At 40.3% G+C, this 27,968-nt stretch overlaps 2 protein-coding genes across 5 annotated transcripts in view; one reads left to right on the top strand and one right to left on the bottom strand.

The window, feature by feature from the left end:
• rbm45 (RNA binding motif protein 45) overlaps positions 1-27,654 on the bottom strand; it is a 93,015-nt gene extending 65,361 nt beyond the window's left edge. The window contains exons 1-12 of one of the 4 annotated variants that reach the window (XM_046064770.1): positions 27,173-27,654; positions 26,051-26,173; positions 25,253-25,379; positions 24,890-25,039; positions 24,462-24,527; positions 23,995-24,165; positions 23,140-23,269; positions 22,422-22,515; positions 21,647-21,804; positions 21,280-21,355; positions 21,022-21,160; positions 13,508-13,804 (exon numbers count right to left, since the gene is read on the bottom strand). In XM_046064770.1, coding sequence (XP_045920726.1) covers positions 21,044-21,160; positions 21,280-21,355; positions 21,647-21,804; positions 22,422-22,515; positions 23,140-23,269; positions 23,995-24,165; positions 24,462-24,527; positions 24,890-25,039; positions 25,253-25,379; positions 26,051-26,173; positions 27,173-27,616 — 1,656 coding nt within the window. In that variant the 5' untranslated portion in view covers positions 27,617-27,654 and the 3' untranslated portion in view covers positions 13,508-13,804; positions 21,022-21,043. Of the gene's footprint in view, positions 1-13,507; positions 13,805-19,580; positions 20,114-21,021; positions 21,161-21,279; positions 21,356-21,646; positions 21,805-22,421; positions 22,516-23,139; positions 23,270-23,994; positions 24,166-24,461; positions 24,528-24,889; positions 25,040-25,252; positions 25,380-26,050; positions 26,174-27,172 lie in introns of those variants that run through there. The other 3 variants (XM_046064769.1, XM_046064771.1, XM_046064772.1) reach the window with 3 other exon arrangements.
• Positions 7,429-17,551, top strand: zc3h15 (zinc finger CCCH-type containing 15). Its single transcript, XM_046064773.1, has 11 exons — positions 7,429-7,632; positions 9,348-9,449; positions 9,707-9,809; positions 9,977-10,129; positions 11,332-11,423; positions 12,786-12,968; positions 13,753-13,833; positions 14,084-14,149; positions 14,274-14,384; positions 16,172-16,310; positions 16,477-17,551. The coding sequence occupies exons 1-11, from the start codon at positions 7,558-7,560 to the stop codon at positions 16,659-16,661; spliced, it is 1,290 nt and encodes a 429-aa protein (XP_045920729.1). The 5' UTR covers positions 7,429-7,557; the 3' UTR covers positions 16,662-17,551.
• Positions 27,655-27,968: the final 314 nt, after the last annotated feature.

Genomic DNA, 27,968 nt, shown 5'->3' with positions numbered 1-27,968 from the left:
AATTTGCATTCAGTATCTTTATTGGAACTTTTGAGCATTTCACATGATCTTCCTCAGCAGATGGAGTTCGTTGTGGAATCAAATCACATTTCCATTTTATTCCTGAGGACTTTACGAACTCATCAATCTCACATTCTCAATCACACCACACTCTCCATTTAGTAAGGCAAGGCAGGGAAAGGCAAGTTTATTTGGATAGCACATTTCAACAACAAGGCAATTCAAAGTGCTTTACATCAGACATAAAAGCAAAACAGGGAAATTGAAAAAATAAAACACATTATAAAAATAGGATAAAATACAGGGTAAAACAGGACAGTAGTAGCCGTTCTGGAGCTGTTAATTATATCTCATGACCCTGACAAGCTATTCGTGTAAGTCGACCTACAGTGACCTGTGCAGCTGCGCTGAATGCATGGAAAGTTTTTCTTGCTCTGGCACAGGAAGATGATTTCCCTGTTCTTGATCCTGTCTGCAAAGCTCTGATTGGCTTGGCTGTTATTCCAGTGCCAAGTGGAAAAGATTTACACTTGCACAGGTGCCAAATTCAATTTGAAGACTTGTGGTGATTGTTAACAAAATATCACGTGTCAACATCATTGTGAAGACACATTTTCAGGTAGATTGTCATGGCAGAATCCAAGAAGCGCTGGATTGTCTGTGCCAAGCTCTGAAAAGATGAAATTAAAGTTCACTACAACATCTCCACTACCTGCTGTTGTTTGATTATCAGTTGACTGAGATTCAGCATCATACCTGCTGTCTTGTATGCTGCCTGCACCCATTTTAAATGGGTTTGCCCTCCCTTGCCGCTACATTATAAGCGGCTAAATGGAGCACAACACCAGACCTATTTTAATCTCTGAAAGAATCAAAGATGTTGACAGTGATTCAGATGTGTGGAACCATCGTGGCCATGTATAATTTAGCTTTCTAATGTTTCTTATGCAAAGAATAAAAACACGTTAGACATTAGAAATGCCTTGTGATGAGGTTTAAAGTTCAGAGGTTGAGAAAATGTCTGTTTTGTTGCAGTTCTGGAGCTTTTGATCATATCATATGATCTTCATCAGCAGATGGAGTTTGACAATGTTGTTGTCATTTCATTTCCATTTTTTCTTTAAGGACTCATCAATGTTGATTCCATCTGCTGAGGCAGATAATGTGATATGTTCAAATGCCCCATTACAAAATGGACCTAGTTGTGAGCTTGTTTTCCAGCAGCTCTTATGTTATTACTTTCTTCGTTAATGTTCCTATCGTTTCCAGCTATCTGCCAGTATAGCATTGCCCTCCACTCAGTCCCTGACTCAGTGCAGTTCAGTTCAATCTTTATTGTCCCACGAGATGAATATGGTTTGCAGATGGAGTCAACAATAAAATAATGAAATTGAAATACACAATAAAAAAGCATAGTAGGAATGCAATAAAATAAAGGAACACAAGTAAAATGTGAAAAAAACAACCAACAGTGCTACGCAGACGAGAATGAGCTGATAAAACCCTGCAGGGAGTCAATAGCTGAATATACTGCAATAAAAAAACAAACTCAGTCATCAGTGCTGCCGGTGCATCCACCAAAATGAATTGGTGGTAGCACTTGTGACTGGCAGTAATAAGCTTTACAAACAGCTCTATTCAGTTGTGAGGAGTCTAGACATTTTGCAGTGAGTGAATAATGGGACATCTAGTTAAAGGAAAAATCCTCCTGGGAACAGTTTAACATTGTTTAAAAATAGCAAGTGGAAAAAGAATCTCAAATTCTAACTCTATAACTGTGGATATTACGAGATATTTCCAGTGCAGCTACAATGCTATAAAAAAAAGTAAAAAGGACCACAATGCAGCACTAAATTCTCTAAAATATCAACAGTAGGCTAAACATCCTGTTTTGGTGTCAGTCCCTCAGGATTATTGAGCAAAGCGCTCCTTTCTAGACTCTTCATTGTGCACAGACTTTTAACCGTCACACAGGGAGAAAGAAATCCACCAAGAGAGGAGGAACACACAAAAATCTCTCCACCGACAGTATCCTCGGGGGACCGGAGTACAATATATCCAGCAGATGAGTTGTGTTATCAAGGATACGATTCTTCCTTTTCTGGGATGAAAAAAACGTGTTCTCTTGCTGTCACTATCACTCCCGCTCCTGCTATTGCTCATTACCTGAACATAAAACACCAAGCTAAATGCAACAAGTTCAAGCCTGCTCTCTTGGGGTTGTGGGAAATCATCATGTGAAGTAAATGCAAACAAGGCAGGTTGAGGGGAAAGTGGGATTCGCATGAAAAAAGGGGGTGAAAAAGAGGAAATTACAACAACTACACAAAAAAAACACTTCTGGATTGCAAGGAGCATCACAGACTGATCGGATCTCAGCGGTGTGCGGTAAAGAAGCCGGTAAGAAGATGGGAGGTCTGGGTCTTTATGCAGCAGTACACTTTCTTTCCCACCCACAGTCAAGTTTTATGTTTTTCTTTTTTAGCAGGTAGCTGCCAGGGTGGGCCTGGTTGGAGGCAATCTTTCCTGCCCTTTTCTTTGCCCCTGGTGTCATGCAGCTCCTTGATGGGGAGCAGCTGACAGCCGATGACCCGCTCAGCAGTCAGCAGTGCAGACAAGGTGCTGCAGTGTGTCCTTGGAAGCAGGAGGAGGCCGAGCTAGACTGAATACCAGGACCCTTTTCGATTACTGCCTCAGAAAAATTGGACTAGGATAGGTTGTGTGGTGTCAAGTTTTCTGCAATGCCACGGGAAGAAGCTCAACTGTTGTGCTTTGCTAATTAGGCAGGAGATATTTTCCTTCCATCTGCAGGCGTTAGTGGATTCAAGTGCATTCTCGTGTGTGGTTGTGTTTGTGTGTGTGCACATGACATGCATGCCCTCTGCGCAAAAGATCGATGTTTGTATGAATATGAAGAAGGCAGTTATAGGGGGAAAATTGTCACGTACCAAGACATAGTGATTTATTAGACTGCTCTCACTAACACAAAGATCCTCACAGTACAAGAGAAAGAGGGAGTGGGAGCAGGAGAGAAATACAGAGAGAAAGTTTGCTCGAGGCAATATTGCCCACCTCTGTTGTCTTAAAATCCAGCCTTCAGCCATGCAGTCAGAGTTGTGTCAATATAGGTTATCATAGACGCAGAACGCATTCTCCAGCTAACTGATCTGCATGGTGTGAGGGCATCATGTATGACAAATGTGTTATAAATAAATACCTCCACATCAGAATGAAATAAAGTTGCATCGGAGAGCAGACACACAGTCAGCAGAAAGGATACTAACACATGGCTTCATGACATGTTTGTAGCCAAGGATGCTGTTACTAGAGTAAATTCATTGTCTCACTGTGGGACTCATTAAAGCACACTACTCGTACTCCCATTATGTGGGCACCCAAACTAAGTAAATGTTGTCCCTTAAAACCAAGGCTCATTAAAACACACGAGAGCAAATGAGAGCCCAAAAGGAGCAGGCGTGTGTGACCCATTTTGGCTTGTGACTGCGCCGTAGTTAGCTGGACGACACACACACACACACACACATCTTGAACAGTGAACTATGTGACAAACTGGGACAGGGTGTGGATGAAGGCCGCAAATGTCAAATGTGCCATATGAAATCACATTAGTAACTTAGGTGAAATCTAATTAAATCAAGTGGAACCTGCAGCTGAAGCGGTAAAATCACTGCTGGTCGGCTCTCCGCCCCCTGCAGCCATGACATGATCTCCTGCTTCTGGTTACAAAAAATGAGTTTGTTCCAACACAAAGGGACTGCAACCTTGTTGTTACACAGGTTGTTGTTGTTCTTCTTTTTCTGCTCTCCCCTAATTTTCCCCAGATGCACTTTGAGCTCAAGGTTTCCCGATAGGTCAAAATTTCATCCAATATTCAGGCAGTAAAAGCCACACCAGGGGGGTCCTAATTGACCAGCAGTCTATATAATCAAACTATTAAACAGAGGCAAAATGCTAATAAAACGGTCATATGCCCACTGACCAGATGGTGGCTCTGTAATGACGTTTTTTATGTTTTCAGTTTTTGTAAACCGCCTATCATAAAAGCACAATTCCTTTTCCCTCCCATGATTTCTTGGTACGAGATGACACTGGAACATTAATTTCTGCAACACAGAATTCTGCAGCCTATTGAATTTTCTTAATCGTGTAGGCTATTTGTGTAAACTCCTCCTAAATCATTCATTCAATCATTTCCAACTTCTCTGGACTCCCATAAGCCATGATTTCTGAATCGCTTGTCTTCATCATTTGGTTGCTACTCGTCAATCAGTTCTAAGGCGCGCCGTGAATCTGCAGACACTTGACATAGTTGGTCATTTTATCCCCTTTGTCACCTAGATTGAGTTTCTGTTCAGGTGCTAGTAGTCAGCCAATTGCTTCTAAGGACTGTGTTTCTTATTCTTGTTCTCAGTCTGATATCAATTCTGTGTTCTCTCAGGATTTATGTTGGATTTGTTGTGGTTATACCTGACCACTAAACTAGTCATTGCCTTTCTCATCTGTAATGTCTCGCCTCAACTGTCAGATATTGCAACACTGACACCTGGCTGCTAAATACCAAAACTACAATGAAATTATAGCAGAACCTGAGAGAAACCCTCCACTTGCTGTACAGTTCAAGAGTAGGCCTACCTACAAGGGGGTAAGTGAGAGTTCAAACAGTGAAGCTAACCAAAGCCTCCATTGGGGGGTTCTATGTAGGTCCAAAAACGACCCTGCGACATCCCATCGCACATGAGATTTGTAACCGTATTGTTTAGAGGAGAAGCTCTTGGGGGAATCTATATAACCTATTCAGCCACTGGTGATGCTACGTTGGTAAGTAAGCCTTAGGTGGGCTAATTAAAGTCACAGTCCAAGTCAGATCAACACACTGAACCACAAGACTTTTTTGGCGCAGCCACACAGCTACTAGTGTTTTTCTGCCGTTGCTCTACATCATTAAAGTGCATCTTATACTGCACATTCACAGTAGACCCTGGTGCCAATAAGAAGTAACCATGACCAACATTGGCTTCCCTGCTCTCCGGTCAAACACGCGAAGTGGCTTCACCGACAACATGTTGTTCAAACCAGAAATATATAATATTAATACACCCCTCACAAATTTTTATAAATATTTAACTATATATTTTCATGTGACAACACTGAAGAACAACACTTTGCTAGTGAGTGTACAGCTTGTATAACAGTGTAAATTTGCTGTCCCCTCAAAATAACATGTCACACAGCCATTAATGTCTAAACTGCTGGCAACAAAAGTGAGTACACCCCTAAGTGAAAATGTCCAAATTGGGCCCAATTAGCCATTTTCACTCCTCAGTGTCATGTGACTCGTTAGTGTTACAAGGTCTCAGGTGCAAATAGAGAGCAGATTTGTAATATTTGGTGTTATAGCTCTCATACTCCCTCATACTGGTCACTGGAAGTTCAACATGGCCCCTCATAGCAAAGCACTCTCTGAGGATCTGAAAAAAAGAATTGTTGCTCTACATAAAGATGGCCTAGGGCAGGGGTTTTCAAAGTGTGAAGCAGGCCTTCCTCAGGGGGCTCCCAAACAGTTTCAGGGGAGCCTTAGTGAATGGAAGTGAAAAAATATTGCATTAGTTATTGCATTAGTTATCAAAAGGAGATCACATAGAGTAGCCTACATGTGTGAGAGTTCAGAGATACAATAGTTGTTGGGAACTGTTTTCCCCCCATCAGAGCCAGAAACTAATAAATGCCTTAGGACAGACCTTTTTATGACTATTTGGTGCAGTCAGAACTTATGTCAAACAGCACAAATAATATAACCATGACCCCATAGGCATCCAGGAATTGAGTAAAGCTTACCAAATAAAGTAAAGATGTGGTTGGCGGGGGTACCGTTTCCCAAGCTTTGTCTGAACGGAAGCCCGCAGTCTCAGACTTTGAAAACCCCTGGCCTAGGCTATAAGAAGATTGCCAAGACCGTGAAACTGAGCTGCAGCACGGTGGCCAAGACCATACAGTGGTTCAATAGGACAGGTTCCACTCAGAACAGGCCTCGCCATGGTCGACCAATGAAGTTGAGTGCATGCGCTCAGCGTCATATCCAGAGGTTGTCTTTGGGAAATAAAAATATGAGTGCTACCAGCACTGCTGCAGAGGTTGAAGGGGTGGGGGTTAGCCTGTCAGTGCTCAGACCATATGCTGCTCACTGCATCAAATTAGTCTGCATGGCTGTCGTCCCAGAAGGAAGCCTCTTCTAAAGATGATGCACAAGAAAGCCCGCAATCAGTTTGCTGAAGACAAGCAGACTAAGGACATGGACAACTGGAACCATGTCCTGTGGTCTGATGACACCAAGATAAACTTATTTGGTTCAGATGGTGTCAAGCATGTGTGGCGGCAACCAGTTGAGGAGGTGTGTCTTGCCTACATTCAAGCATGGTGGTGGGAGTGTCATGGTCTGGGACTGCATGAGTGCTGCTGCCACTGGGGCGCTACAGTTCATTGAGGGAACCATGAATGCCAACATGTACTGTGACATAGTGAAGCAGAGCAGGATCCCCTCCCTTCAGAGACTGGGCCGCAGGGCAGTATTCCAACATGATAACGGCCCCAAACACACCTCCAAGACGACCACTGCCTTGCTAAAGAAGCTGAGGGTAAAGGTGATGAACTGGCCGAGCATGTCTCCAGACCTAAACCCTATTGAGCATCAGTGGGGCGTCCTCAAACAGAAGGTGGAGGACCGCAAGGTCTCTAACATCCACCAGCTCCGTGATGTCGTCATGGAGGAGTGGAAGAGGACTCCAGTGGTAACCTGTGAAGTTCTGGTGAACTCCATGCCGAAGAGGGTTAAAGCAGTGCTGGGAAATAATAACAACAACAACAACAACAAAAACAACAACAATAATAATAATAATAATAATAAACACAATATTGACATTTTGGGCACAATCTGGACATTTTCATTTTTTTTGTTTAGGATGCCTGCACTCTTTGTTTGCTTTCTTCTTACATTATTCATAGATATATATACTTTTTTAAAGAAAAAAGTGAAGGATGCTGGAGTAAATACACACACACACACACACACACACACACACACACACACACACACACACATATTGCTTTTTAGAGAAAACATTCAGATGTAAACCCCATTTTCATAAGTACTGTACTTTTATTTTTTACTATTACACATTTTATCCCAGTAACTGTAACCGATTAGGCTACAATTATATTTATTTTGTAATTAAATTACGTAACTAAATTACATGTAACTAGTTACTCCCCAACACTGCAAATAAATAACTCTGACTTTGTTAAGTTTATATCATACTTAGCTAGATAACATCGTTTTTTTCTATATACTACATTAACCGTCATGCTCTTCGTGCTGCGCGATGACGCCACAGAACATCAACAACTCACATGTGGCCTAAAGAGAGCGCCGTTGCTGCTGTGCTGCTAGCAACGACCGGGGAATGTGGAGCTGACTTCCCAGCAGAGACGCCACATTAAAATAAATATTTCCCGTTTGTACACAGCTATACCTGAGCCGACATGCCTCCGAAGAAACCCGCCGCACCCGCGGGGAATAAAAAAACTCAAGAGAAGAAAAAGGAAAAGATAATTGAGGTACAAACTAACTTGAGTTAGCATGTCGGTGTTTAGCGTTAGCTGACGTGCTAACGGACATATGCACGTTAGCGGTGAAGCTATCAGGGCCTTGCCGCCGCTATAAGTGTTCGCATTCGTCCCATTAAGGTTGATATATGCCCCTAACGTCAGCAGCTTAAATTATGAGACATAACACAATGTATTTGTAGCGTATCACATGAATGTCTTGGTTATAACTTACATGAGAGGGCGTCGAAGCGCGGTGCCACGGGCCTGCTTCTGTTCGGCCCCACAGGAGAGACGAGGGACCCGATTTTAGCCTGTTTCGATCCTAGCTAAAACCGGTCAGAAGCTGGTCATTATTAAACTTAATGTGTGTGTTGTCAAATATGTTTCTGTTAATGCCGATGTCGTGCCCTGAAAGCAGCTGTTGATTCGGCTAATCATCTTTCTGTCAACGTAACCACACCGGCTTGTTAGCGTTAGCCGCCTTTTGCTGATGTACATTAGTTAACACAGATTGCACTGGAGTTAGTTTTTTTTTCCCTATGATTTATTAATTCAGAAATTGTCATGTTTTATCTGCATTGACTGTTTTGACTTTACAACAGGTTAGAAGAACTTAGCAAGCCCACTTGTGTGATGGCATTTCGTGTACCATCCAAAATAAGATTTATTGCTTACAAATCCCACCAAAAGTCCAAGAACAATGACTTTATGCTATTAAAAGTATTGTTTGTGTATTCAAAGCCTGATATAGCTTATTCCTCTTTGCCATAGACCTTCATTGTTGTCCAGGAAGTCGTGAGCGACAACGACATTTTAATCTGTGACTGAATGCAGTCCCTAAAACACACTAGTGTTTTGAGTAATATGTCCAAAATACCCAGCTATTTTGGATTACTGAGCCCTTTTTTTAGAGTAAAAGTATATATTTACATCTTCATTACATCTATATTTGTTGAAAAAGGATTTCATCATGCTGCCTCAGATTTGTGAAGTGATCCACTGTTTGGCATCAAGTGTTTGTTCTGACCATGAAGAAAAGATTAAAACCACAATTAACCATCTGTTTTCTTCAACTTTCACTCAGGAGCAAAAATCAGGCTCTAAACTTGAAAGAAATAATACTTTGGCATTTATCATGATAATTCTTATCAATATGGAATGATATTTAATTTTTTATCGTGATAACATTTTTGGCCATATCGCCCAGCCCTAATACTTTAAGACATTGTTACATAATGCCAGCCACATTCCTCAATTTTAAACAGCCTTGTTTCTCTAAGAAGACCCTTTGTAGCTAAATGCCAGCTAGACAAACTCAACCCTTGCTTATCTTCTCCTTATTGTCTTTAGTCTTACCACTCCAGCTCAACTACCAGTTGAAAGGGTAGACTGTATAGTTATAGTTATTTAACACTGTTAGTATTTGGTCACTAGAGCTCTAAATCAGATGTTGGTGGACGTGTTAAACAATGCAATGTAGAATCACCATTTTACCAGCCAAAGATTTCCCTTTCAAAACTTTCCACAACCACACAGTGTACAGGGACCTTTCAGCTCTGTGCTGCTATAAGCGGCTTTCCTCCTTATCATTTGTATTTTGTTGATTTTGTAATTAAGGAAAACAAGTGCAGGAACTCGTTCTTGTTAAATTGGAACTGCCTGTTCAGGGGATGTTTGTTGGAAGTCAATTATGGAACCGGCGATTGTATTTTTGTTCCTTCTAGGACAAGACATTTGGCTTGAAGAACAAGAAAGGGGCCAAGCAGCAGAAGTTCATCAAGAACGTCACTCAGCAAGTCAAACATGGACAACAAAGTGCCAGACAGGTTAGGAGGCATTTCTTGTTTTGTTGTTTTTCTCCATCCCTTTATATCGCTGACTGTCTTTGATTTGGTCCTCAAATCAAAAACTCTTGTCTCTCTGCTTTGCTGTTTCTCACTTTACTGATTTTCTCCTTCTACCAAATAATTTCTATGTCATATGTACAACAAATGCAACAACTTACCACTGGTTTAAATCTTTGTGAGCTAATTTCATTGGATCAGATCATCTTTGAATATATCTACCTTCTCTGTTTGTGTAGGCTGAGGCAGATAAGACCGGCAAGAAGACTGACAAGAAGAAAGAGTTGGAAGAACTCAATGAGCTTTTTAAACCCGTAGTCGCTGCCCAGAAAGTCAGCAAAGGTAAACAAAGTGACCGAAGATGAATGAATTGTAACTTTCCCCTTGCTAATCTTCGATTTTAGTTGTTCATCATTTAATTAATGCCGGTGTTCTTGTGTGCCTCCATTGCATTTGAACAATGTACTGGAAAAGATAATCAATTGTCCACTCTCCTCTCTTTTCTGCAGGTGTTGACCCAAAGTCAGTGCTGTGTGCATTCTTTAAGCAGGGTCAGTGTACCAAAGGTGACAAGTGCAAGTTCAGCCACGATTTGTCAATGGAGAGGAAATGTGAGAAGAGAAGTGTCTACGTGGATGAAAGAGACGAAGACCTGGAGAAAGGTCAGTGTATAGTGCAGGTAACCAGGATGTATTATAGGCTTCGGGTGGTATTACAGTACAGATTGATCATATTGGCTCTTACATTGTTTATTTTCTATGCGCTCAGTTTGGATTTGAGTGGGTATGTTTGCTCAAAAGATGCTCCGTACTTTGTCTTGTAACGTTTGTGGCGCTTCATTGTTGCTTTTAATAATCACCATTAATTGAGCTTGTGGGAAGAATGAACATGTAAGAGCCTGTCCATTCTTCATTAAAAGCTCTTTTCGCCGTCTACGTTTCTCTTTTTAGAGCATGCCATGTGAAATTACTTCTGACTCGCTTATTTCTCCGACTGTCTCGTCTCATAGGCTGTAGAAATAATTAAAATATCTTCTAGAAATGATGAAAGAGTCTGTAACTAAAAGGTATAACTGCTAAATTTCAAATTACGTCACTTATGATTTTTAGAATTTAGTTTAGTTGAGTATACTAACTAGTTCTCTGCGAGTTTAACTATAGATCGGCGTCGAAGGGTGGTCCTCCAGCTGTGTAAGTTGTTAAATTTATTTTTATTGAATAAGGGAAAGCAGCAAAGGTCATTGCCTGTTTATGTCCTGATAACTGTCAAGAAAACAGTTATATAATTGAGGAATCTCTCAAACGCACTGTGCATCGCGTAGAAAAACTTTTAAGCAATTTAACTCTGGCAGCGGACATGTGCAATACCGTGAAACTGACAGTATTGCGCCCACTTGTCACTCTGCCTATAAGATTGCCCGCACTTCCCTTCCTACCTGCTCGCCTCTCATTGAAAATGAATTACCAGGCTCTTCAAATGCTTCCCATCTGAAGAGGCCGTAATGTGTTATATTACTGTATGACGCTGAGCGACCTCAGAATTTCTACATCATAATTTTTTCTTAATAAAAATTATGTTTGATATAATCGTTCCAAATTAGTTACAGCAACTCAATATGTAGGCCGTCTGATTAAAAACTTGCAATTGCTTGGCATTCAATATTAGAATTACGTGAATTGTAAGATTTCTTCTTTGTTTATTTAAATTTGAAGTGATTTGTTCAGCATTACAGAAAAGAGCTAATTTTTAATCACCAGAAAATCAGACACTGTTGTGCATTCCCTTTCTCATTGTTTCTTTTTTTTGTAAAACTCTTGAGTACTTGTTGTATTATTGAACATCGGGCCTGTTGTGTTCTGTTTAGACACTATGGATAACTGGGATGAGAAGAAGCTGGAGGAGGTGGTCAACAAAAAACACGGAGAGGCCGAGAAGAAAAAGGCCAAAACACAAATTGTAAGTCTGTTCTGATGATGAATAATGAACAATGACTGAAGACAGGGAAATCAAATGGTCCATTTGATAATTGATGATAAATGAACAGTTGTTTCCAAAAACTGTAAGGAATTCTCACCTCGCGATGCTTTCCTCGCTTGAGTATATTCGCTGCAAGTGTTCACACACACAACGCGAGAAGGCGATTTTAACGTGAAGAAACACAACTTGCCATTACTACAACTGTGTGAACCCAAAGTAAACATTTTGCTGTGATTAAAAAGCAATAAACAGATTAAACTGATGCCAAAATAACTACAACATAATGCAGATTTCTTAAACATATGAACTCATGCTTTGTCAGGTCTGTCAGCAAGACAGCAACTTCTAAAATGTTTGTTTTCTGAATGGAGTTCGGATCGATCAGGGCTATGGGTCACAGTAAAGTACAATGATAGCTGGAATAAAGTTACAGACACGTTTTCTGAACTGACCAGGTAGTTGTACCTCCTCGCTTTCTTTTCTCCAAGTAATGTCCAGTTTTGGCCGGTTTTTTATATAAATATGAAGTCGTAGTCCAACAAAGCTAACGACACTAACAACAACACTGGAACCGGATGTGCACGGAATCTAGCTGCTGAGAATAAATAAATTAATAAAAGCAGTTTACTCTGAGCTCCTCCCGCGAGGAAACGGCGTAGTTGTCAGAGCCAAATCCGACGGACTAAGGGTTTTTATTTCTCCAATGTTTGCAGTGCTGCTCCCTGCTCCTCTCCCCCAAGTTTAGCAGCTCTCAGCCGGCCCTCTCCACACATCGCTCTGAAGCCTCAGTCACGTACAGACAATCTCAACACTGATAGGCTATCGCGGCTCAGCGTCATGCGACTTCTTCGCTTGAGTTGAAAATATTCAACGCTCTACGCATCTTTGCATTGACTTTGTATGTAAACTGCCCAAAAGGAGCCCAAACTGGTTTTCCAGTGTTGCAATCTGCATGTGGAGAAATTAAGTCATGTAAAGGAGATCAGACAGAAGTATGGGGATGATGAAAGGGATGAAGAAGAAGAGAGAACCAAATCCAAGGGTGAAAAATCTACAAGGGTTTCCAGGGACTAGGTTTGGGCAGCAGTGGAGGTTTTAGCTTTGATCAATCATTACATACATCTTTGATCCCTGATGTATTCCTCTTATTGCTGGGGACAATAAAACAAAAAACACAAGGAATTAATGTTGGTGATGAATTCAGTTTGTCCCCCAAACATGTGGAGCCACTTGACAGTCAGTGGAAGTTAATATTCAGTAAGGTAATAATAGATGCTAAGATGCTGTATGTTTCCCGGTTCCCTCTGTGTAACATTATCTACTCTGTTGTGTCGTCTGCAGGTGTGTAAGTACTTCCTGGACGCCATAGAGAATAATAAGTACGGCTGGTTCTGGGTGTGTCCTGGGGGCGGTGGAGAATGTATGTACCGGCACGCCCTGCCACCCGGCTTTGTACTTAAAAAAGACAAGAAAAAGGAGGAGAAAGAGGAGGAGATTTCGCTGGAGGAACTGATAGAAAATGAGGTAAGGATGGATGGAGTGATGCAAAGTCACAAGGGAAAACAGTTACTACAATCCAACTCTGATATTTTTGGATGCTTGGGGTTTATAAGAGCAGCAAAGGGGGCTTAGAAGAGATGAGCTGAGAGGAATGAATGTGAGGATGCTTCATCACATTATTAATGTGCAGACCATCTTTGTTCCATAACATAGGCTTTGTACTGCTTCCTGTATCTCAACAAGCAAGGTTGCCGCCATCCTGGCGGTCACGTGTAGAATTGGGTGTGCACAAATGAAAAGGAGAAATTGTTGATATGGGTGCTGAATTATTAAATTCAAATTAATAAGAAGAAGAAAGTTTAAACAAATGCACACTACAGGTAGCTTCTAGTGGAAATGTCAGAAGTGTTAACAAGACAGTGGTGGTTAGTTACCATCCTTGTTGGCTAACATTAGTCAGGGTTGTGATCTCTCCGAATAATTGTTCGTTTACTAATTATATGTTTGATTAGTACTAGTAATAAAGGGAATGAGCTTTATTTGTATTGCAACTTCACACAGAGTATAGTCCAATAAAGCACAGTAAAACTATTTTACAACACAGAAATAAATCAAGTCTCAGAAAGCCAAATTGGATGTAATGAACTGTAACTGCTTGCGTTCAGATATTGCCGCCCAAAAGCTTAGGAACTCCAACATGGCTACCACACGGGGTCCGATGTCAAATGCTGTCTAAATACTGTCCATGGCCGATGTTATGAAGCTCTCTCTACTGTCCGCACCCTGATGTCTGTGTCTTCCCCTGCAGCGTGCCGCTCTTGGTGCTGATGTGACTCGAATCACCCTGGAGACTTTCCTGGCTTGGAAGAAGAGGAAAAGGCAGGAGAAGGTTGGGACATATTTAATCATTTTATTAACATCAGTTTGTCACCAGAAATGTTTAATTTTAAGGCCCCTGAGGCAAATTGGGATTTGTGATATTGGGCTCTATAAATAAAATGGACTTGACTTACATTTACCTGCGGAAATTAGGTCTTCTGATGATTAAGGACATTGTGATGAGTTTTTATTCTATGATTAAATCAGAAGACTTAGTAATTCTATGTGGATACACTTAAAAAAATGCTCTTCATTAACAGGTGGACAAAGCGAGGGAGGAGATGGAGAAGAAGAAGGCTGACTTTAAAGCTGGAAAATCGCTAGTGGTAAGTGTGGCTCCGACTTAAATTTCTGTGGTCACTTTGAGTCTTTATCTTGTCTCGTTTTACCGACAGTGATGCTACAGCAGACAGTATTTCCAGGATTTAATTAAATCTCATGCATCTGCAGGTAAGCGGCCGCGAGGTGTTTGAGTTCCATCCAGAGTTGGTCGACGATGACGATGCTGAAGCCAGTGACACTAGATATGCCAGCGAAGACGGGGAAGATGATGAGGAAGAGGTAATTCTGAAATTATCAACACTTTACAAATGTTTCACAGAATGTGTGAGACTCTGCTCTCTGCCTCCTGAGCAGATGAAAACCTCCTACGGTCAGTGGTTATTTAATTTGGCTTTGTATGACTTCATATTTATTTGTGCTCTATGGTCCTCAACACTTGAAGTGAGGTGTCCCAGCACAATAACTGCACTCAACGTTGTTTGATGTCTCATATAGTTTGCATTGTTTGTACAAAATATCTGCAGTGTAACAGTGTTGTGATACTGGCTCTCAGTCTGTGTTCCAGTCTTTTTGGTCATGCTGTGAGGTCGGTATTGTCGGATATTTTTCTGAAATATTCTAAAGCTTTAAATATTTTAATTAAGAAGCTTCAAGTATTTAAATATTTTAACACAGGGAACAAAGGCATCAAGTGTGTTTCTGTAGTGCTAAGATTTGTTGAAATTATGCAAATGAACCCCTCCATCCGGGAGGAGGAAAGAAATATCCTCACACCATGAGCTGCTGCTCTGTTGAACATTGTAGGAGAGACGTAGACCATAAAACGTGTGTCCTACAGATAATATATCTCTTACTGCTTTAATGTCCAATAACTGGTTAAAATAGAATCACAACTAGAGCCCAAACTGCACAAAGTGAAGTCAAACTAAAACCAAGGCGCGGACAACATGTAATCCCTACAGTTTCCACACCTTAAATATGAGACCGGACGTATTTTTTCCCTACACTGTATTGCCTCATCCGTAAGCAATTATATTTCATATTTCTTACAGGTGATGCAAAGTGGTTTGCTGCAGACATTGTGGCATTTTTCTGTATTTAAATGGTCTAATTCCTGCTGAATTGCAGCTGCCTGCCTTTTTACACAGCAAGTGATTTGCCTGTTAATTATCTGCACGTGTTGTACACTTGTGTGCTCCTTAGTAGATTCAAGGCTGTAAATAAAGTGCACAAGTTAAATGCAACAATAAAACATTTTTCATTAATTCCTTTAATTAATCTAAACTTAATTAAACACAACATCGCTTATGGTCCCTTAATTAATTTCATTAATTGTTTTGTCCTCTGGTACTAAAATGTGCAAGCATTTTGTTTTGTGAAAATCTGTTTTTGGTGCCAACTTTGAAGTATTTATTCAGAAATTCTCTTAAGAAGCTTTCAATTTGTCTCTGAATATTGCAGATATCCTGATACAGCTAATTACAAATCTGTTAACTTATTTATAAAAAGTACTTAGTATAAAAGACTCACTCTTAGTCAGCATCCAGAATTAACCCTGAACGCTGCACTGAGGGCAAAATGACTCCTTGTCGCTTTATATGACCAACACACTTTCAGGACATGTGAACAGTCAGATTTTATGTTGTTTCAAATAGAACAAAAGTCACACTGTTGTAATAAATCTCAAGCAAATAAATCTGCTGTTAATTTAATTGAGTGGGGTTTTTTCAGCTAGAACCAACATGAAAGAATCTTTATTTTCCACTTTTTATTCTCCCAAATCCACAACACACAGACCAACTGTACGAGATTTTAAAGTGCAATACAGTCCATTTTAATCATCAATAACGTTTTTGTTTTTCAATATAAAAATCTCAAACCACTGCCAATATAGACGGTGACCACCCTTCAACATTTCACACCAGTGAGTTTTTAAAGGAAATCAATCCATTCATCCTCACCCGCTTATCCTGCATCGTGGAATTTTACTGGTATCTGTATCGACTAATACATTTCTGGTATCATGACATCCCTTCTCCTGTCTAAACCTTTATATTTTCTTTCAGATCAGTAACAGCACAGACGTCCAGGACATAGACTTATCCCGCTTTGTTCCACAAGAGGTCGACCACTCGGGCATTACGGTAGCATCCACAGACCGTTTCACCTCTAGGAAAAAGACTCAGCGGACAGAAATGGACAACGGTAGGAAAAACTTGCTGATTATAAAAGTGATTTCTGCCTAGTTGCCATGTCAGTGCTGGTCAGTTTGTTGGCTTCACGACAATCTGTAACAAGCCAATACAGATGAAAATGATCAATACTTTTGATACACAAACAATCCCCGCTTCCTTTCTCTTCACATCTACAGGGGAGCAGATGAACGAAGCCTGTGGTGGCGCTGAGGCCAACGGGCTTTCGGGAGCAGAGGGAGACGGGGAGGAGGACGGAGGAGGGGAGGAGGAAGAGGAGGTACCGGTGGACGAGAACCTTTTCACGGGAGAAGATCTAGAGGAGCTCGACGAGGAACTGAACACACTGGCGCTGGACGACTGAGAAAGGGAGCGCGTGAGAGGGAGGGAGCGTGAGGTGGAAGTTAGGACGGACTAAATGACTAACGGATGGACTGATGGATGCATGGAGCTAAACAACAAAGAGACCAGATGTTTGAATGATTTTAAAATTCAGAGACTCCAGTAATAAAGCCTGATTATATCATGACATCACTTCCTGTCTCTGCCCCCCTCTGTTTTTTGTATCACCCCTCTCACAGGTTACCATGTCCTTGGCCCTTTTGTCCATTGGGTGTCCAAATTTTCACAGCAAGGGCCAGTTAGGGTTTACCAGGGCCAACTTCACGTGAATGTTTCTTGTAGGAGGAGAATTTGTTGTGCACTTTTGTTGCTCGGCAAACTCGCTGGCTAACGTTGAAACTGAAATTACTTTTAATAAATTGGGCTTTGGTTGCTTCTCAATAATCAGATAAATATTGAATATAATAATTTTCTGAGTGAGACGATGTAAGGGCTTAAAAATGAAAGCACTATACTGATTGTACAGTGGGATAACACTTCAATAAATCCAATAACATCATTGACAGATGTTTTAAAGAGCTGAACAATGTGGGCCATGAACAGGGTGATTCTGTTGTAAGAAACTGAATCTGTTCAGAGCCTCACCTGCTCTCATACCAAAATAAAAGCTCTAGTTTGAGGTTGCACTTTCCTTCTACTGAAGATTCTTTCCCTTCTTGTGTTATGGAAATCTGTCATGCAACCTTTTGAAGGAAAAGTCCAGACCAAGCTTCTAAAATGTCAGCCATGTTTCTGAGACCTGATTAGTGCTACGATGAAGCTCCAGCAGGGAAACCAAATGGTATCAGCCCAGTATTGTAAATAATGTTCTCGAGTCGCCTCCTGAAGAAATAAAAGATTACTGTACATCCAGTGTGTGTCTCTTCTTGGATGTTAAGTCCTACGTTATGAATTAAAGCTGCTATTATCAACATTTTTATAGTGATGTATTAAATGATGTGAAAGCGGGTCGCTTGTAGTGATGAGCCTACAGAAAAGCCGCTTCCTTCTGCTTTATAGTCAGTTTCAGCTCATTGTTCAGCTGTTTTGGTTCACACTGTGTGTTTTTGGCTGCAGCGGTCAGTGTCAGAGAACAAGCTCTAAAAACCCACTGTTGACTATCTGCTCAGCACCAAATGGACAGACAGTTGGGAGACTTGCTCATGAACATACTGGATTTATTCACAGCTAAAGAGAAATAATTACCTCAGGACTTAGTAGAGACTTAAAACAGCTAGAAGAGAATGAATAAACTAATAAACAACTCCAGATGGTCAATAATAACTGTTTACTGACACGTTTGCCATATTTTTGCGATACCCACCTGTTTGTAGAAATGTGTACATGCAGTTTTTGGGAACTGAAGTAATTTCTTTTTTCCCATTACGGCTAATTCAACCTGTATGGGGACTCCTGTTGCCTCCAAGTTCCCATCAAGTAGAGAGCAGCAGCAGCAGCATCAAGGCACACTATAGACTGCAGATAATTTTGCAGAGACCCCACAAACCAAATAATATACTGGACCCAAGTCGTCTGTACGACAGTTTAAGGTAGTTTGAGACACGGCATCATTTCAGGGTTTGCACCAGGTTAAGCATAAGATTAACTCAAGGGCCCTTCTATATGCCAGGGCCAAACGATTAAGTAATAATGCAGGACCCAGGTGATATTGTTAATTAGAAATTTTTTTTTGCACATAATCAAATTGCCAACTGAGACAGTGAACCTAAAGATTTTGGGGTCCCTGAAGGTCTGTGGCCTGGAAGCAGTGCCATTGATGTTGAATATAAACTGCATTTCTTCAGATCAAAATGCTTTTAGGGTTCTTAATCATGGCATTCTGCCTAAAATGATTACATGGCTGCCGCATCATGAGGGTAATCAAAGTAAACAGATTAGTGGTTGACCGATATTTACAGAGCAGAGTGGCCGATAACTGATACGCCATGTATATTTCTATTATTCCATACAGAAAACAATCTAACATACATATTATCTTAGCCAGTAACGTTGTTTTATGTGGGCTTTTAATTAATTAATGAAATAAAAAAGTACATTGTAGAATGTGACTGGTGTTTAAGGGAGAGCGAGATAGTTTGTCAGAAGTGACGTCATTCAACTGCATTATTCTCTACAGTATTACCATATATATTTAAAGCTAGCCGGTAATGGTCTTTCATTAGGCCGGCTGTCATTTATGAGAAGTGTTAACATTTCCAAAAGACAGTGGTGACTGAGGACATTTAGGGCTCAAAACCATCGCTATGATCATTCCACAGCAGTCACACTGAAAAGAGTGCCTGCAAATTTGTCTTCAGACATCTTGTGTTTTTTGGCCTTCTGAGAGCAGGCATCGGCCGATTAATCAGTCTATCACTAATACACACACATCGTTGAAGTGGCCCAGATTTACATGTAAGTGAATTATCGTCTTGATTAAACCTGAAAAACTAATATAGCTTCATAAAAATGTCAGCCTACCACATTTACAACTGTCACACACGCATACCTACCGGGGGGAGGCTTGTTGAGCAGCTGTCATCCATATTCAGAAAATTAGTAATTTAATAGGCAGCTGGCAGTGATTTGACAAAGACTTGGTATGTGTCCCATAAAATCTACATAATTTACATTTCCCTCTGCATACACATTGTCCCATTGATTCCATTTAGCATACTTTCTTTTTATTCCACCAGTATTCTGAAGAATAACATCTATTTAGCAAAACAATCACATGAAAGAAATACAACAAGAGATCTGGCACATTTTCAGACAACAAAAAAAAAAAAGAAGATTCAAAGATGAACTTTAAGCTGTCATCCAGGACAGACGAAATTTTTTATTAAAACATAACTGTCCAGTTATTCACCAGGCAGCTACAAAAGAGACAAGACAAACTGAATGTGTGTTCACCTGATCTTTATTTTTACTGAAACAACAGTTCACAGTGAATCTGGTAAACACATTTGCACTAAGCTGGAAATGAGATTACAGGTCATACCATAAGAGAAAAAAAAGGAAGGACCAGGTGTGAAAAACAAAACTGTCTAGATCCAGCTTAACAAATCTTGTTTTTTAGCTCCTCAACAGAGTGCAGCCTCCTGCCCACAGTTCTTCAAGAAGAAAATACTGCCAACCTCCTGAACTACAAAACTTTTAAACTTAAAATGAATTCAGTAGTCTGCGTAAAAAGCACGACACTCACCACAAACTACACAAACTGGCGTTGTTGCTTCTGTTCACAGAATGCATATGATTCCATTTTAGTAGTGGATGCTTCTGTGTACTTGGTATATCAGTGAGTCACAGCAAGGTCACTGACCCAAAAGTAAGGTCAGACAGGTGTCAAAGGTCGTGTCAGAGGTCGGGTGAAGGTCTCGATGTCGGTCGGTCGGTCTGTCAGGTCAGGTGTCATTGTGTCATGACAAGAGTCGCCTACAGGGAACAAGAAGCTGCAGTGTTATTCACAGGAAGAGAAACAACTGTCATCAGAAACTTGTTGACATCTTGTCAAAGAACTGCTTCCCGTACGAACGGCAAATAACAGTTTGACAGGTGTGCACAGGTGTGTAAGAAGACTGCTGGTGGGCTTGTCAAGACAGAAGTTCTGACACACAGTCTACAAAGTATTTTCACCGGGAGGTAAAACTTTATTTTTTTTACTGTATTTTATGTACAGAAACTGCATCATAATATAATCTAACACCATGTAACGGAGGCAGCATGGTGGTAGACTAGGGGAAAGCCCTGCTAACAAGCTTTCTTTGTCATTTTTTAAAGGCTTGTGTCACAGAGGGCAATGAATCTGCAAGTTCAGCCAGAGAGTATTAAGTTATAATTAGGAATACCTGACGTTATACATGTGACATCACAGTACTACGTTGTATGATGCAGTTGTAGTGACTGCATCTCAGGTTAAATTACGTTTTGTTTTCCATCATCATACAGTTACTGTGAGGTCTCCTCAAACTGCCACTGAGCGTGTTTCTGTGTTTGCATTGATACAGCACATAACTTTCCACCATTTGCACCACATTTTGTATGCTAAATTAAGACTTTGATTGGCTGATTGATGTTTGTAAAGAACATCTGTACTGTATTGTCTGTTAGCACGTCTACCTGAAGCATATGATAACTGCAACACACGCTGGGGTAGCATTAAAGAAATGTCCTCAGCAAGAATATATGAGAAATGTATGCGTGAGTGTGTCGCTGGCACAAGCCATGTAACAAGCCTCACCCAGAATTCACTTACACTATTACTTTGTTACCAAAATACTTTGGCATCCAATTGTCCAATTATTCATACTGGTGTTCCCTGCAGGAGAAAACCTGGCACTTACCGGTCATTTCTTTCACGCGGTCCTAGTAGGTACGAGGACGTTTATGAGATTCCTCTCTGGGAGGATCAGCCAGCATCACCTTCATCTTTACTCCATTGACGACCCGACCGTGGAGCACTGCCATGGCCTCATCTGCACACTGAAAGAGAGAGACAGAGATGAACATAAAGAGGGAAGACTTGGGCAATCTTCTCTATTTTCATAACTTCACTTCCTTCATTATTTAAGAGCTTATCCTCCATCAGTTCAGAGTCTCACCTGTTTGTCTGCATACTTCATGTATCCAACCTTTCTGCCAGGAACCAAATGGACCTCAATAAGGGAACCAAAGCGACTATGGAGAGACAGACAAAGGGAGACAGAGTTTAATTTTGCAGCAGGATTTGTTAAGACTGATTGTCTGGAGCACCTTTTCACTAACATTGAATTGTCATTTCAGACCATTTCGCTTGATGCTCTCATCCAGAGTTGTTTGCAGTAACTAAGCTTAGAGTCGTGACTGAACCTCTAATGGACCATTGTTTCCATCATATGCACACTGTTTTCTGTACTTTGTGACATATACAATATATATTTACAATGTTATAAAGAAGTGAAATTGCGTTTTAACGTATGGGACATTTACCAGAAAACGTCCTCCAGGACATCCAGGGGCAGAGGGGAGGGGCTGAACACTACAAACAAGCGCTCCTTCGCCTTGCTGTCAGGCGGCGCAAGCTTCTTCAGAGGGGGCAGACTGACGTCTGTCTGAACCCGGGACATTGGGGAGACAGCAGAGAAGCCCTGGAGGATACCAACAAACACACAGGATCAGCGATTCAGCTTAAATATTGTATTATTCTTATGAACAACAGTTCCCAGGTAAAATGTGTTAAACCTTTTGCAATTACCAATTTTTATTTTATTAATTATTTAATCTGTAAAATGCTATAGATGGCAGAGGAGGCCTGGAGGAATAATTACCCAGAACAGTAATTAACCTTGAGTTGTTATTTACAGGGTGAGTTGTTTTCTAAAGTTATGATCGGTAAAGGGTTAGACAAAATGTGATGTGCTTACAATTATATATATATATATATATATATATAGTGGCAGTTGTTTAGATTAGTTTATCATAAATCAGTCTGATATTCTGATGAATTTGTTTGTAAATACACCTTTTTAGAAATGAAGAAAGTGACTTTGCAAATACAGTATTTTTTGATCCCATCACCACTGATTCAATAAAACTAAAATGCAGGAATGGTGTTCAGAAACCTCAAAAAGTCTTGAGAGGAATTAAAGAGTGTGAATCTCAAGCAAGCAGAAACCGTGGCAAAAAATAACTCAAATAAGAGCGATAAATAGCAGGGTGATCTGATACAACTTTGTTCATTTAGGCGCTGATTTAATGTACTCACAGGAGATTTCATTACTTGGCTGGACGAGGGTCCGTTCCACACTGCAGACATCATCTGGGTTGCAACGAACTGCATGGCCATCCGACCTACAGGACTACACACAAACACAAGCTGATCGTCATTGGTTCATACCCACTAAGTTGCTGTGACCAAATTACTTAAAGACTAGGCTGTATACAGACAGACAGAAAGGGGAGACACTCCATTACAGATATCAAATTTGTACAGGGAACATGCCAGGTCAATACAAATTACTTTGTGTATTTTATTGGTCACTTTAAACCTTTTTAGGTCCCTTTACTTAACATTTGTGTAACATTTCCACTGGCATGGGGTTCTTCCTCTATGCCTTCACTGTGTGGTGCCAACAACTTTTACTGCTTCAGAATATGTTCTTAGTTGTTTACTTTATAAAGACTGTTTGCTCCTTTTCACCTTCATCGAAGCGCTCTGGAAAACAACCACCCGGTCACTATGGCCCACGGGGGGAGGGGTCATTATGAATACTTAACAATAAAAAAAATAAAAAATTGACCAAGTTAGTTAGTTATCGTTGGCATATCTGTCCCAATTTTTTATTAATGATATATTAACTTTAAAGGGCATTTCTACCTCATGCCTCCATTAATTGTGACTCTTCTGCAGACACACACTGAGTGTATGCTGTTGTGTGTAAGTAAGTGTACACATGCGTGTATGTGTGTGTGTGTGTGTGTACCTGCTGCGTTCATCTCCGTCGTCAACAAAATTTACTGCCAGTCTGTTGCCAGGTGGATATTCAAAGCCATTCAGCTTTTCTTTGGCGTAAACCGCTGATCCGAGGTTACTGTAGCGAATCAGAGCATGACCTGAAGGCACACGACACACAGGAAACAAAAACAGCCAACAAGACTTTAAGATTTAAGTTGAATGCTTTAATTTTAAAGTCATTAAAATTAGCAGTTAGAAAACACCCACATTTACAGACTAGAAACATTACAAACTACAGTGAACCAATTTTAATTTTATGAAATAAAGAAAAAAAAAATTTTTTTGTTCCAAAATAAAGTTTGACCTGTCAGAAAAAAGGATTTGAGTTCGAACTGATCAAGCAGCCGACCAACAGAAAACTAATAAAATTATTAAACAATTATTAATCGATCGTTTCTTAAATATGAGGATTTGCTTATTTTATTTATTTGATATCATTACAAAATTGAATACCCTTTTGGTTTATGTCTGTCAGTACACAATTAACTGTTGCTCTAACTTCCATACGAACGTGGCCACCCACATTTGGTCATAAATGGTCTGGAAATTAAACAGTGTAACAGTTTCCTCTTCTTTAAAGTGGAAAGCAAAGACTTCTCCTTTTGGGACAGCTGAAATGGTTTTCCATATCACAGGAAGTAATAAAGCAACTTTATCGGACTAGATGCTTTAGTGTCATCACATAGGCTATGTACAAAACTCAGATCACACATTTATCATGAGAAAAATCTAGTAAGTGAACTTCTAGTTTAGAATATTCTATCAAAGACACTTTCATTGTGCCCAAATGAATTAAGCCCATAGTTTGTGCTCAATCACTCACCTTTGCTCATTCCATAAGCGTCTCTCTGCAGCTCACAGTACTCCATGCCAGGAATGATGTCAAACAAAGCAAAAATCTGCTCCTGGGAAAGTGCAGCCCGTGTTGACATCATCAGGCACCGCGTGAAGTCACCGGAGCGGTAGTCCATGACCGGGTAGTTGCCAGGGTCAGCTGTAGCGGGAAGAGGGACCTCCGGGTCAATAACAGGACAGAGACAGCTGCAGCAAGTTCCCATTTTAATTAAGTGCTTCCCCTTCTTGGATCACCTTTAAGTGAATGAAACAATACAACAGAAAAATGTATCCTCTACATGCCCTGTGGGACATAAGCTCCCTAAATAACTAATAACTCCCATGAACCTGACCTCATCAGCTGCTTGAATTTGTATTTGAGGTAATTTTCAGTGTCTTAAGTGACATTTTTTGAACAAACAATTTGTAACGTGCATTATTTATATCTATGTTTACTTGCTAGCAGTCTTCTTCCCTGCCTTTGATGGTGCACTGCTGTGTTTCTTGGCGTGTTACCGCCACCTGCAGATCAGTGGAATAATGTGAAATGGGAACCCACTTAGAGAAACATTGCTAAACAAATCCACAGGTTAACTTTAAATAGTAACTAGCTACTGGTTACTTGTTCTGAGCTATCACACAACACTTCAAAGGAGTGACCTTAAATATTGATTAAGATATAATAATATCAAAAAACCTAAATAATGTTGTAATAATGTCTTCCCAAGTGCCATTAACTATAATGCATTTTGACAGCAACACGAAATACAGGAATCGGTGTCTGACTGACTTTAACTGCTGGTCATAGAATTTAAAAAACTGAAACATTAAACCCGGATTTAAAGAGAAAAGAAAGTGAACTAGGATCTAAACCAACTGCTTACCCAGAGGGAAGGCATACTGGTTCATGGAGTCACTGCCACTGCCACCGCCGCCGCCTCCACCGCCCATGTATTCACCTCTGGCCGACCCCCCTGTGTACTCTTCTGTTGCTGCAGCCTTGGTGCGAGGTTCAGCCAGGATGGCTCTGTAAGCTAATAACACCATCATCTTCATTAACACCACAGTTCTGAGACAAAAATCTCCACAGCAACAACAACAGTGAAAAGACACAATGGCTGAAAACGAATTATTCTGTTAATTGTTTAGTATGAGTGCAGTAGAAATTAATGTCTCCCAGTACTTTTCCCCTCCAGCTACTTCTTCTACAAATACTGATTCACTAAAATAATGTAACATAATCTTACATTTGTCACAGTTCTCTATAGCGAGGGCAGCTTGGGAGGGTTTGTAGTATCTCACGTAGCCCAGTCCTTTACTTTCCCCTGTGGTCTTATTCTTGATGATCACGCAATACTCAATATCACCATACTCCTGAAAGAGACACATATTTTTAATATATTTTTTGGACACAAACACACTTACTGTTTTATTCATTTATATTATTATTTTTTTTTTTTAAACACAAACACATACACTTTATTTTACGCTTTAATTACTTGTTTAGTGAAATGTATGGGGTTGATTGTTCTTATGTAGTTTGTATGATGCTTTGGCAATATTGTTGTTACACATTCATGCCAATAAAGCTATTTTGAATTGAATTGACAGACAGAGGCAACAGCCAGGGATATTCCTCATTTTATACCAGTTGTTTGGGACATCAGATATGGCAAGAAACAACAGTTAGAGCCAATATAGAGTATTTTAAGAGAGTCTAAAATTTTAATTTAGACTGTTTTAATTACTTTAAATATATAAAAATACAAATCCACTGGTATATACCATAGGAATAAACATAATGTGTGAGGTATAATGAACCTGCTGCCTATTATTTATTTAATCACTTAATATGTGAAGGTAAAATATCTGCAAACCTCCATCTAATTTATCAGACATTTCCTATCTTGTATAGTTTCACATATATGTATAGTTATTTTACATATAGGCAACGGTAAAGGCAGAAAGAAGAAAGAAAATATAGGCAAGCAATGAGATGTAAAAGCACAGAAATGGTATATGACAAAGTAAGAAGTGCGTGTTACTTTGAACGTGTTTTTAAGGTCCTCCTCTGTGAAGGTTTTGGGGATCATGACGAAGATCCTGGTCAGCTCCTCATCCTCAACGTCTCTGTGTCTTGTTGAAGACCGTGACTGGGCAATAAACACCTACACAAACAAGCAGAGAAGGGGGAAAAAAAGATTGGTAATTAATAATTAGTTACAAAACATTCAGATATTGATAGCAAGATCCTCATAAATGATGGATTTTGCAATTAAAAAAGACTGTAGACATGGCGTATTTACCTGTTTCACGGTATGAAATGAAAATATCCAGTCAACCACTACTATGTATACTTTGACTACTTGATACCTCATGATTAACAACCCTAAAATCATTTTGATTTAGTTTATTATAGATGGATGACCAACTGGGCGAAGTGTGCAACTGACTCAAGGCTGCAGACATTCAGGGACCCCAAAATCTTCAGGTTCACTGTGTCTGTTGCTTTTGTTGTATTTGTGGTACTTTTAAGTACATTTTGCTGATAATAGTTACATACTTTTACTTAAGTAATGTTTTGAATGCAGGACTTTTACTTGTAGTGGTGCCTTTTCTCAGTGTGATATTACTACTTTTACATAAGTAAAGATCTGAATACTTCTTTAACCACTGGTGACGCCCATTACAAAGCAGTTGAAAGGAGATTCACCTGGCTCCTGATTAATCAAGATAATCCACATTCCTTGTTGTTATCATCATCATCATCATAGCGACTGTTTCTTTAGTAGGACGTGGTGTGAAATGAAACTGAGGCTTGCGGATTATCCTGAATAACTGAGGCGTTGTTTCTGGAAAAACAAGTTGTATATGGGGTTTTTTCAAGCGCTCGTTTGCATCAACTTCACCACAGTTATATTGGCGTGGAGACTAAAATCCAGATCGCGCAATCTCAGCAAATAACGCGGGTGTGGAGTTTGTTAATTCGGGCGAACTTAAACTCAGGTGTCGCCCTCTGATTTGTTGACGTCAACGCCCCTTGTTAGCAAGCTAGTTAGCTGCTAACGAGACGTAACGTATGTTCTGATTCCATTGTTTTAACTAAAACTTTCATATTATTGCATTAAGCTTACACCGCTGCTCGGTGGCCTAGCTGTTAACTTTACCTTGATGGGTTTAGTCCCGTCCACCAGCACTTTGCCGTGCATTTCCTCCATGGCCAGGCAGGCCTGCGAAGACTTGGCGAATTTCACATAGGAGATTCCTTTGGATTCCTTTGTCTGCTTGTCCTTGACCACCCAGACCCCCTGGATTTCCCCAAACACAGAGAAACTTTCCCGGAGCTCATCTTCGGTTATGGACCGACTTGTGACCGCGAAAAGGCGGCTGTTGGGAGGGTCGTCGAGGTTTTCGGTCACTTGTTTAGAAGGATACTCCTCCATCTTTGCTTCCCACTCAGCACAATGATGCTGCCAGTAGCCGTTGGTGCTGCCTTCAGGGCTCCTCGGAACTTCCGGCTGCAGCTTAGCAAAGAGTCCAAAGATGGCAACTCCAACTTGTGTGGAGGATGTAGGTAGTGTGTTAAGTTGATAGAATCGTGAGTACAACATTTCAATCAGTCATCTGATCTCAATATTTTATATACTTAATCATGAGTTATCAGAATCAGAGTCAGAATTCAGAAAGCTTTAATGGCACTGAACGTAGTTCAACGAGATTTCAGTGCAACGCCCCTCAATGTACCGCCATCTACTGTACGGGAGTTGTAAAAGCACTCTGCAGAGAGCTAATCACTGGAAAGCAAGTATTCACATCCTTTACTTAAGTAAAAGTACTGCATATTAGTACTATATAAAGTGCTGATACCACACTAAAATACTCAAATACATGTCTTGCACTGAAAATTTTAAGCAAAAGTATGTAAGTAATCTGGAAAATGTAGCCTGTGACTGTTATACTATT

The sequence above is a fragment of the Micropterus dolomieu genome, linkage group LG12, assembly GCF_021292245.1.
Source record: "Micropterus dolomieu isolate WLL.071019.BEF.003 ecotype Adirondacks linkage group LG12, ASM2129224v1, whole genome shotgun sequence".
Taxonomy (NCBI): domain Eukaryota; kingdom Metazoa; phylum Chordata; class Actinopteri; order Centrarchiformes; family Centrarchidae; genus Micropterus; species Micropterus dolomieu.
This window is presented reverse-complemented; position numbering and strand designations above follow the sequence as displayed.